General features: G+C 36.6%; 1 protein-coding gene across 1 annotated transcript in view; it reads left to right on the top strand.

The window, feature by feature from the left end:
- cntnap2a (contactin associated protein 2a) overlaps positions 1-12,937 on the top strand; it is a 401,654-nt gene that overhangs the window by 386,270 nt on the left and 2,447 nt on the right. Inside the window, exon 22 of the mRNA XM_084103264.1 lies at positions 11,737-11,967. Coding sequence (XP_083959390.1) covers positions 11,737-11,967 — 231 coding nt within the window. The remainder of the gene's footprint in view (positions 1-11,736; positions 11,968-12,937) is intronic.

Here is a 12,937-nt window from a genome sequence, read left to right as displayed (position 1 = left end):
TGGTTCACCAACCCCACCACACTATCAGTCCTGGTGTAATCTCGCAGGGGGCTTTGTCCTGGATGGGTGGAGAGGCCTTTCATCCGAGGGTTCTGAGTGGGCAGCGGGGCTGATGCGGCTGCTCTTTGTTCTCTTTGGGTGGTACTGCACCAGTGCTGCACTATAGCACTGAAATACACTGAAGTGGTGCTTCTCAAACAGGGGGCCTCAGCACACAATATAGCTGAAATTATTTAAAATATGACAAAACAAGGTTTAAAGTAAGCTAAAACAGCAAAACAATGTAGATGAAAGGCTGAAATAAATTTCTTATTTAAAAAGATAGCTCACCCAAAAATGAAAATGTTGTCATCATTTACTCACCCTCAATTTGTTCCAAACCTGTATGAGTTTTTCTTCTGTTGAACACAAAAGAAGATATTTAAAAGAATGTTGTTAACCAGACATGTGACGGCAGCCATTGACTAAAAAAAAAAAAAAAAAAATCCTAATCCTTCAACATAAGAAAGAAACTCGTATGGGTTTGCAACAACTTGATGGAGAGTAAATAATGACAAAATTTGTACTTTTGGCTGAACTAACCCTTTATGTCATTTTTAAAATTGTGATTTCTAGACCCGGAAAAGTCATGAAATGTAAAAAAAAAAAAAAAAAAATGTAAAAACCACACACAATCTTAAATAATTTAAATATTGAATATCAGTATATTCATATATATATATATATATATATATATATATATATATACACACACACACACTGGCCAATATAGTGTTGGAGGTTTCATTCAAGTTGGCAATAAAAAGTGTAAACCATGAAAAACATTAACTTATTTTAATTATTACATTTTTTATTTATAATTATTTTTATTCGATTATTTTAATATGTTTCCACACTATATACAATTTTTAATGAGCAGCTTTGTCAGAATTATCTGAAATTGTCTTTGACAATGAGGGGCCTTGGAGTCAAAAGGATTGAGAACCACTGCTCTGAAGAATTACTGTCTGAACGTTCCTCAGATGTTTTAGATGCAGAAGTTCTCCAAAGTGATGTGAAATTTGAGATAAGATGAGGAACAGAACAGGCTTGACATGACATGCAGTGAGAAACATAATGGGGTTTGACTCATTGTGTGAGGAAACATTCAGCTTCCACTTTTTTTGGCATATATATATGAAATTCTTCTTTATTAAAGTCTCTTGAGGCCCAATTATATTGATATTATCAACAATTGTTTGAGATATGTGAGTCCTTATGCGTCAAAAATATTAGACTCCTTTTATATATACAGACATGGTTCGCCAAAGTTAGATTCAACAAGAATGATTCAGAGGAAAAGAAAGAAGACCATTTTTAGAGAGAATGTAGGACGCCTTTGAAGTATATTCTACAGTTTTGACAAGCTCCTATTGCAGGATAATGATGAAAAAATGGTTGAAGGAGGAAAGGAAAAACTCCACAGGGAGAAAACGACTCAAATATGATGCATTTCATTTGGCAGGTTTTGCATCTTATGCATCCCATCCGCTCTTAATGTCATTCACCCCACAAAGGAGATAAATTACTTGCTATTATTAGCTATCATAATATGATGAGAGACATCCTATTGGTTAAAATCCCAGAATATTCACTGAAGCTCAGTGGTATCTGAAACAATCGCTTCGTGTTAAATGGGTTTGCAATGATTCAGCAAGTTTGCGCTGGTTGTTTTCAAAGTGAGCACTGCAGGTGGGAGGTAGACTCCTCTTTCTCAAAAAATCCTTTTGTCAGCCGTCACTGAAGGTTATGTGCTTTCATCCCTGGCTGTCTCCTCTAACAGAAGGATCTGTCCTTTTTATGTTGTTTTTTCTCGTGCCAGTTTTTCAGTGGCTTCTGTGCAAATCTGCAGGCACCTTAAAAAGATGCAAATGCTTCAGAAGATTTGATCTCTAGCTGTATTTATTGTTTTAGAGCTTTGTAGTGTAGATGATTTTTATCCTTGCAATTCCCAACGGCATTTACACACTGAATTTCTTTAGGCCTCTTCAGATGGAAATAGTTTTTCCTTGAGGATGCACTTTCACAGATGCACTTTGTGATTTTTATCATGTCCAAATTGCAAAATGCAAATTACATTTTTAACTTAAGAATTCATGTTGGCTGCATTAACAAAAACAAAAGATTCACATTTCTGCTTTTAGAGTGTGAATTAGATTGTTAATCCTGCAGGAGTGAACAAATGATTCCCTCGAGTCTGTTTTGACACAGTCATTAAGTACCAATTACGAAAAGCCCCCTCAAACTCTGACGATTTAAGACGTGAGTAATGTACAGATTTATAGCAGGCTACACCCTCGAGGGACTGATTTACATTAGAAAAGCGCACAAAAGATTTCATTCAGATGACTGATAGTCTTTTAATGTTCCCTGAAGACTAAACACTTCCATGTGTTTACTATGTGTATCACATACAGCTGACCATACTGAGTGTGTAGTATGCAGACGATTATTACAACAGGCAGTAATTTAGACTTGTTTATCTGTTTAAAAAATGAAATACGCATTTAGAATAGGACTCTTACACTGGAAATCTGTCACCCCAGTGGGACAAAAGGTTTAATATTAAAGTGCCCCTATTATGCTATTTTAAAGGTTCCTAATTTTTTTTTTGTTGGAAGTCTCTTAGGTTTACATGCATCCAAGGTCAAAAAATACATTGCACATCTCCCGATCTCTCAAAGAATCTGAAAAACATTTGTTCTAAGATTTAGTCTCTCTAAAAGCCTCCTTTCTGTGAGCCTATACTCTGCTCTGATTGGTCAGAGGGCCCAGTCTATTGTGATTGGTCTACCTTTTATAGTGCATGTCGTAAACAAATGCCTATTTCCATATCTGAATTTCAGCTCCGGAGTCTTTCTCAGGACTTGATAAACAGTGATACGAACAATAACAATGGCATAGTTTTTTCCGTATCAATTCCAGCGCGAATCCTCATCCTTTTGAAGTGCATGCAAAGTGGATTCTCAGTGCTGAAAACAACATCTTCTCAACATACCGACAGCACGAACCAAACTCTTCCAGTCTCAGCTACAACTAGTTTTTGAGCGTGGGTTATAGACTGTGTTTGCGGGCAGCCAATGAAGACCAGGCTAGCATTATAGTCCAGTCATTTTATGAAAAAAGGTTGAACAAATTGCAACAGAAGCAAACTCAACTGATTTTGTATCCTCAATATGTCCTGAGTAAGGGAAAAAAAAGCCCAGAAGAATCCCATTAGGGGAAAGTTTAGAAAAAGACCCAAATATAGCCTATTCATACGCCTATTCATTCTTTTTCTTACGTGAATAGGGTAAAAAATTTAACCTTTAGATATCACCATGAAAATTACTGAGTTGATTACTTACATCAAGACAAACAAAAAATGTATTACAAGTTTTTTTAAATTGTTTGTTAACATGGGCAAACGGTGCATAATCTAATTACGTATGTGCTAATTTGCATAAATACCACAACAGATCTAAACATTGGGTATAGCCAGGTGAAAATGTCTTGTTGAATCTTGTTGACACATAACAGTAAAATACTTAATGTTAAGGTCTGAATGGAACACATTTAGGCTACCCATGAGCATTAATACATAGAGGCAGGAAGAAGTACTTTAGAAACCAACCTTTATTAATTTTTAAGAGATGGGGTTTGGGGCTGGGTCCGTGGGACTGTTTCTAGGGGACGAGTCTGAGGGAAGAACAGGAGACAATGGTAAGGAGAATGCAGAAGACAAAAGATAGGTAAAATAAAAAGTGAATCCCCAGAAACAGTCCCACGGACCCAGCCCCAAACCCCATCTCTGCAATAATAATTAATAAAGGCTGGTTTAAAGTACTTCTTCCTGCCTCTATGTATTAATGCTCATGGGTAGCCTAAATGGGTTCCATTCAGACCTTAACATTAAGTATTTTACTGTTATGTGTCAACAAGATTCAACAAGACATTTTCACCTGGCTAGACCCAATGTTTAGATCTGTTGTGGTATTTATGCAAATAAGCACATACATAATTAGATTATGCACCGTTTGTCCATGTTAACAAACAATTTAAAAAAAACTTGTAATACATTTTTTGTTTGTCTTGATGTAAGTAATCAACTCAGTAATTTTCATGGTGATATCTAAAGGTTAATTTTTTTTTACCCTATTCACGTAAGAAAAATAATGAATAGGCTATATTTGGGTCTTTTTCTAAACTTTCCCCTAATGGGCTTTTTTTCCTTACTCAGGACATATTGAGGATACAAAATCAGTTGAGTTTGCTTCTGTTGCAATTTGTTCAAGGTTGACCCCCATTTTGGCTAAAAATGACTGGACTATTATGCAAATTTGTTGCATTGTTACACAAGTGTAACAGGAAATGAGACTGGAATTGCTGACGACTCGCTTCAGCAGTTCAGAATCGATTCTTTCTTTTAGGAGACAATAACCTTATTTATTGTTCACTTTGATCTTTAAAACTTTGCAGACATTTTACGTTTACAAACAGCTAAATTACACAAAGGTAATTTTCGATAACTAAAATAACTGAATTAAATAAATATTGCATTTAATAATATATATTATTTAAATATGAATAATATGTTGAATATATTATTTAAGTGATTTAAAAAATAAATAAAGTAAAGTACGTTTGACAGACAGAGCCAACAGAGCAAGTGGTTTCTTCAACTAATTTTTCCCACACAAAAGTCTTATTGCAGAATAGTCGTTTGGACTAGAAAGCATGATGTCATCTCAGTGTAATGAAAACAAAATCATGTTACATTACACTGAACAGACTTGCATGACATCTTGATGAGACCGCCTGGTCTCCATCAAAGCCTTGTTGAACAGATGGATGATGTCACTGGCTGTGGACATTACTCGGCTCTGGGCGCAGTCATCGTCCAGCGTGGGTGCATCACAGTGGAGGTGGACTCCAGATCCAGACCATAGTGGAATCCATTTTCCAGGTGTTGTTGAAGCAGGATATCAATGAGTGCGGAACAGGAGAGGGGCTGCAGTCTGTGATCACCCAGCCCCAGCTGCAGACGTATACACACACACAGCCAGGCAGGCAGGGCATCCGCATCGTGAAGAGAAACACATTGAGAGAGAAGAAGGCTGGCATTTTGGAAGAAGTGAGAAACACCTGATAGCAAACGCTGATCTAGCAGGTAATGTTTATTTTTTTGTACTGCAGCATGAGGAGGTGGACTGTGTTAGTTTTCCAGGGTGAAGGATGCTGTACATGTGTTTGTGTGTTATGTGTGTTTACATCTTCCAGTGAATCACGCAGAGTAGTCTTTCATGTATTTCTGTACCTTATATTGTAATAGAGTATTATAGTATTGTTTGGTTAATGATTTGCTGGGCAGATTCTCTGCATTGCTGGAACGGGTGTGTGGTGCAGGTAGTGTAAGGTGGTGTTTGCCCTTTCCAAGGGTGGATGATGGAAGAACAAGTAGAAACACAGAGGGGTGAATTCACAAAATGTGTGTCATTTTTCTGCATAGAATTTCAGCACAAAAACCTGTATCTTATATATATATATATATATATATATATATATATATATATATATAATTTAAGCTTACATCAATTTTTTTTTATATATATAAATTTGCTTTCTATTTAAAATAAATGATCTCACCTTGTACATCTGATGAAATTAACTTTACATTAATTTTCCCAGCTAAAAGTGCCAGTTTTGCGTTTTTTTTAGAGCCAGTTGAGGTACCAGTAAAGTATGCCGGATTGCAGGAGTCTGCTGCATACTTGGGGGAATTGCTTTGTGCAAATTGCGTTTAGCACTAATTGTTGTGGGCGTTTGTGCATTCTTTTTTGATTTGCATAATTCCTTTAGTGAATATAGCTGTGTGTTTCCTGAGGAACGTGCCTTTGCTGCGTGTATTTCAGAGGATGCTCTCTGATCCTGTTGTCACGTGACGGCCGACAGGTGTTGTTCTGTCTAAATCTGTTCGCACATGGTGCATCATGCAGCAAGATCTGAAGATTGGCCCCTCCCTCGTATCTCACCCATTCTTCACAGCAAGGCTATATGGAGCAAATAACATTTGTATGAGAGATAAAAACAGGTAAAAAGAAATGTTCGGCCATCATATGTGTTGACAGTGTGTCATTATAATTCACATTATCACCTTTTCTTTGGGTCCAGCATCTCCCACCTCCCTCTCTCTCACATGCTACATCAGCTTCCATTTGTTACCATGGAAACCCTTTCATCCCACCCTTTCTCTCTATCTTCCAACCCATCCATCAAAAGACAGTCTTCCATCCCTCGTTTGCACCCTCTTTCCCTGTCTCTCCCCCGCAATAATGGCCCCTACCAGGATAGCAGTGTTTACTTTAATGCCTCATAAATAATTCATCATGTTTCTCAGCAGCTCATAGACAAAAGAGCTGTTAAAAATATTTTATGGCTATTCAAATAGCAGTTTTACTTGCACTGCATTATTCTACATATCACTTCTCACCATGAAATTGTGTTTTAAAGTGACGTACTGCGTTGTGTTGACTGCAATGAGGAATGTGGCTTGTGGAATACAGTATCAGTTGTTTCTGTTGAGCTTTACAATATTATCAAGTATGTATCAAGCATATCTCATGTCTGTTTTCTACACTGAACTGGGTTATAAAACAGGAACAAGCTGATGGCAACAGGTGTGGGTGCATTGCAGCATCTAGTTGGTGCTTATATATTATTATTTTTTAAACTACGTGATATGTATATATCATAGATATGCTGGACGTTTTGTTGAAAGTAGCCTACATTTACCTGTTGAAACATGCCGTCAAAAGCACCCGTAAGAATTGAGGGAGGCGGGAAAGGGGCAGAGACGATAAATAAGAAACACCACAGCAGGTGTCAATTTAGTTAGTGTTGTATGAAATACAATGTAATTTTCGTTGATGGAAATCTGGCAGCAACAGCACATTTTTCCTCTTGGGTGATCGAATGCCAGCAAACCAATGAGAGCGCAGGATAATGATGACGATACATAACAACAGAGCATAGGCGCCAAAGCTACATTGGATCTGCTTACCCAAAATCCTCCGTAACTGGCAGGTTTTAAGAAAATGACAATCGTTTGTAGGTATTATCAAAATGTTATCATGTAAGCTGTATGGTACACCTCAAACAAGGGAATTTATAGTAATTTATAGAGCCCTATCATACACCCAGCGATGCAAGTTTTTTAAATGCACTTATTGTTAAAATAGGGCCCATAGTGTTAATACTAATCAGCAAGTCCACAAAAGGTTTGGGTATGCAGAGCATTTGCAGCTTATATGGACCACACGCAGTTATATATTCATATTTAATATTTTGCTTTTTTTTTTAGTTGTGGATGCTTTTGTTTCCCAGATTATTCACTGCACACAAACACACTTAATGCCGTCTGGTGTTGCTTTAGTACAGAGCTGGGTGGGGGAGACACCAACACTAGCAGGTCACACCTTCATATCAGACAGATCTTGACCTTGAATCTAATTAGCCTGAATCTTTTTTCTCTGCATGACACTAAATGCATGTGTCCTCTAAGATCAACAGGAAACAGACAACCAGCTGTAATCATCTGCTTTTATTTATCACAGGAAGATAAACAACAGGATTTGGGTGTTTATAGAAGCAGGCCATGATGAAATTTTAGTCTAAATTGTAAAAATCCATGTTTGTTTATTCTTGTAACTATGACTGGGGAGTAAAGTTTGTGGCGTTGAGAAACAAAGAATCTGCAGTGCTCCCTCCTCCCTCTTAATGTCGACTGGGGGAAAGCAGAACTGTGGCTGATTCAAGCCATCTGCTTGCAGTATAAAACAATTCATCAATGGGGTTAAAACCCTGCAATGAAAGTCTGGTTTGCACAAAACAAGGGGTAATGTAAGAGCAAATACTGCAGCACGTCCCTAATAATCAGAGCATCATGAAGAGCGAGGGGGAAATCTCCAGAGCTTTCCACCTGAATTTGCAGCAACAATCAGTCAATTCTCATAAATATTCCAGCCACGTTTCACGCCTCTGAGGAGCCCATATACAGCAGAATGTGTTATATTTCATACAACAAATATGAACCATTTTATGTTCTCTGCAGTAACCATGTTCTTGAAAATATTTGCATTATAAAGCAGATTTTGAATCTGAATGTGACAAGAATAATAATCTTTTAATTTGCCATGCTTAGATGTATTTTTTTTCATGCAAGTGATGAAATTACTCTCTCTCTCTCTCTCATTTCATATTCTAGTCATTTAAAGCAAAGGCTTTAACAGAATTTAATGAGATAATTCACATGAGAGATGTACGGTACAGCACTGTTGTTTCTTATTACCCCAGTCGTTTCACATTGAAAAACAGATTGTCGACACTGAAGCGGATCATATTTTGCGTATTGGTATTCACAGGCGTCTTGTGGAAAATGAACAAATGTTCTGTCTGGCTTGTGCCTGCAAGAACCTGAGATTGAGACTAGTATTCACGAGGATGTTATCACATTTCCTTGCTTTCTACTGAGCACTGAGCTGCAAGATTGACTTTAGTTGTATAAGGAGGCTGCATGAGGGGAAAAATCCCATTTTGGCCCTTTGAGACCTACCATGTGAAATATTTTGGTGTTTGTGGCCCATTATTTCTGGATGAGGCGAATGTTTGTTGACTTTCATTAGTATAGCACATGAACACAGAACTTCATGGGTGCTTTTTAAAAGATCTTCATCTTGCAGCCTGCATCATATTACAGTAAAAATTATATAAATGTATTCAAATTATATTTATTAAATAATGTAATTTTAGAGCATTCTGGGAAATTAAGTGGTGTTCTGCCATTGTTTGTGAATTGAAAGATGTCATTATATAAATAAATAAAAATAATAATAAAAAAATTATATATATATATATATATATATATATATATGAACGGTAGTGTACATATTGTATAATATATATATATATATATATATATATATATATGAACTGTAGTGTACATATTGTATAATATATATATATATATACTGTATATGTATATATATATATAATAGGTGGCATTCTAAACTTTGACTGAACATTGATTACATAAATATAATAAATAATAACTCATATGTTTGTGTGTGTATATAAAAAATTCTGAAGAATTCATAAAAATGTAAATAAAAATTGCACTTGTGCATCTTGTTTTTTAGTGGAAAAACTTTTTCAGAATTTGATTGTGATTTAAAGTCGACATGAAACGAAAGATGCGATAGTCTTTTCTTCCCTACTGTGACGTACATAAAAATGAATCTGCTTCTGGAATGAGAAAAATGTAGGGCGGGGATTTGATTCCGACTTTTAGGAATTGATTAGATCATAGGAAGTTGCAAACTATATGGACGAAGATCTTAATGCCAGGTTGTAGTCAGTTGTGGAGGATATTTAGTCCCACCCTCCACAGAGACATACAGTATGAGAAGACGAGATGTCGTTTCAAGGGGAGGGGAGGTTAACATTTTTGATTAAAGATTACAAGGGTATATGATTTTTTTTTAAATATGATGTGCACGGATAAATAATTTTTTATAAGCACTGCAACATTCTGTATAGAAAAATAAGATTCATGGCGACATTAAAATAAAAGGAATCCTCACTTTGGCGCACAATCTTGAACCACTGGTATACTTTTGACATGCACTGTACCAGCTGTATAAAATGTTTTACTGTGATGCTCTGAATAAAAAAAACATCATCCCTAAGAGGTGTTCTTGTTGCACAACACAGTAAGCTTGTTTCGTTTTTTTTTTTTTTTATCAATTGTTCTCATTGTGTGTTTTCTATGTAGAGAGCGTGTGTACTTTACCTGTGGCTGCGGTGAGAAAATGCTGAATTTAGCTGCACACACACCGCAGATGCTTTGAAGAGGTTTCGTCTGTAATGCAGCCGTTAGACTGGCTCTTTTGTCTGTGTTTGGTGCAAGGTGTTCGGCAGGCAAATCTCTGCTGCACTTTGAAGGCACCAGGATATCTCAGTGTGCCTGAAGACAACAACAACAAAAAGTAGGGGGAGAGAATAGAGTAGAACTGTAATTTAAAGTGTTTTATGAAAATGCCTGTTTTAATCTTAGGTCAGGATTACTCGTAGAGTATAAAGATTGGTTTTGACTGTTGAGCAGTAATCAAGGTGTATGGGGTAGTTCTGTCATCATTTTCTCACTCATGTCGTTGCAAACCTGTTTGATTTTCTTCTTTGGAGCATAAATTAAGATATTTTGAAGAATGTTGGTCGCTCTTATCAAATTTTTCAAAGGGCAATTTTTATGCCAAATTTTTAGGCAAAGTTTATTGAGAGTGGTGCTTAATACTTATATAACAAGCCTTCTGAAGTCATTTGATGTGTGAGGAACCGACCTGTAACATGGTAGAGGTAAGGAAGGCAGGCAGAGGTGAGGGACTAACGGCAGGCGTGTTTAATAACAAAATTAAAACAGGAACCAAGGAACACAAAGGGCAGGAGAACAAGAAGACAAGAGACCAGAATGCAAGAAAAACTTGAGAGTGCCAAACAACTGACTAACTTACACAGCAAACACTAGCACTGTGTCCAAAATCGCATATGTACTACATTTTGAAACTTTCTTTGCAAGCATTACAAAAGTATGTTTTATATAGCATGAATATGTGTAGTATGAATGAAATCCGTATCTGCAATGTTATCACTGGCATGTGAAATATGGTGTCAGTTGCATCTCTCCACCACCATTCACGATTCCTCTCCGTGACCTCACGGGATAGTAAAATGTCTATCGAATGTGCACTTCAGAATCTCGGCGGAAGTAGTAGGTTCCAGAATTAGCTTCCAGAATTAGCTAATGTTAACAAATTTTCATTTGTTAACATTAGTTAACTACAATTAACAATAATTATACAGCATTTATTTATCTTAGTTAATGTCAGTCTCAACATTTACTAATACATTATTAAAATCAAAAGTTGTATTTGTTAACATTAGTTAGTGCACTGTCAACTAAACATTAAAAAATGTATTAACTAACATTAACAAAGGTTAATAAACTATGTACCAATATATTGCTCATTGTTAGTTTGTTAGTTAATGTGTTAACAAATGAGACCTTATTGTAAAGTGTTACCACAATTTTTAGTATTTTTAGTTAACAATAACAACATTGGATCAAACTCAATAATCTTCCCCTCCAGGAAGCTGAAACATGAACAAACCATTCAAATGATTTTTGTAAACTAGAACAATCAAAACCAAGTGATTCAGTTTTGAAACAAATGACAGTAAGTAAATTACATTTTTATTTTAGTTTAAGTAAACTATTCCTTTAAATATTCACTATAGTGACACGTAAACATTGTTTGCATTTAAAATGTGTAAAATCCCATTGAATGGGAACGGCATGAATGAAGAGACATATTTGTAATGCAAGTGTAAATGATATATTTCAGATACAGTTGCCCTCTCAAGGTTTTATTTTAGAATGCCATTGTAACACAGATCTCTTGTGTATGTACATTATACATGAACAGGCATTGATCTTATCCTTTTATTCCAATGAAATGGAATACATTTCCCGGAACAAGGCTTGGATCAGTTTTCTGCAGTTATCTTGAATTTCAGCCTGTCTGACATTTTGAACATTTAGATGCTGATTATTCTCTTGCTCGTGGTCTAACTTTAGATGCCTATCTTTATCTCTTCTTCCTGCAGAAACTGGTTACATCGATCCGGTGCTTATAGAAAAATACAACACACCCGGGTTTGTGGGTTGCCTGTCCAGAGTGCAGTTCAACAGCATTGCTCCTCTGAAAGCTGCGCTCAGGTCCCGTGGTTCTGCACCCGTCTCACACCAGGGTAAACTGGTGGAATCCAACTGCGGAGCATCACCCCTCACTATCCCACCCATGTCTGCTGCAACCGACCCTTGGCACCTAGACGCAGGTGAACACGTTTAAACTACCCAAATAATACTGCAAAAGCAAATCCACTTGAGGACTGAGGCTTGAATTGATAAAGTAAAACCGATGCCATCGTTACTGTTCGTATCACTGTTTATAAGTGCTGAGGAAGCCTCCGGAGCTGAATTTCAGATATGGTAATTGGATTTTTATTTTTCCAGTACGCGCTGTAAGCTGTAGACCAATCACAATAGACTGGGCCATCTGACCAATCAGAGCAGAGTAGGCTCTCAGAAAGGAGACTGAATCGCTTATAGAACTTTTGTTTCAGACACTTTGAGAAAAGACATAATTGACATAAATTGACAAAATTGACATACATTTTTTAGCTCACCAGTGTGGCTAGTGGTTTTCCAAAGTTACTAGCCACTCAGCATTTTCACCGGCCACAATTTTGACATTGATACCATAGGGAAAAACTGCTATATAGATATTTTTAATATTTTTAAATTATAATTTGGAAGCAGGTACAGTATATTAGGCTGCTGTCACTTTAAGACCTGATGCACGGATCCATTATACAAGTATACAAGTTACATATGTATTTTCTTTTTCAACTGTTTACGTTCACTTTAAGGGATGGTTAGGAGTAATTTCAACCTAGGGTCCTTTGCACCATGACCTTGAGCCAAACACTCTTGGTTGAACATTATTAAAGTTAGAGCTTATTTAGAGATATCAGCCGAATAGCTTAGTGCCTGTAAAATAAAATAAAATAAAATAACACTTGCCTGATGGCTCATGCTACCGCTAACCCGGACGTCGAGGTCACTTCCGTGATTTGGGAAAAGCCCATAGAATTTGGTACCATTCCGGGCATTATTAGTGGGGTAATTTACGAGAAGGTCCTTTTGCAAAGGACCCTAGGCTGAAATTACTCCGAACCATCCCTTTAAAACATAACTGACATGAACACTCGCCAAGACTGGCATTTTGACATTATTTTGTGTGTA

This window comes from Abramis brama (genome assembly GCF_963993115.1).
Source record: "Abramis brama genome assembly, chromosome: 24".
NCBI classification, from domain to species: domain Eukaryota; kingdom Metazoa; phylum Chordata; class Actinopteri; order Cypriniformes; family Leuciscidae; genus Abramis; species Abramis brama.
This window is presented reverse-complemented; position numbering and strand designations above follow the sequence as displayed.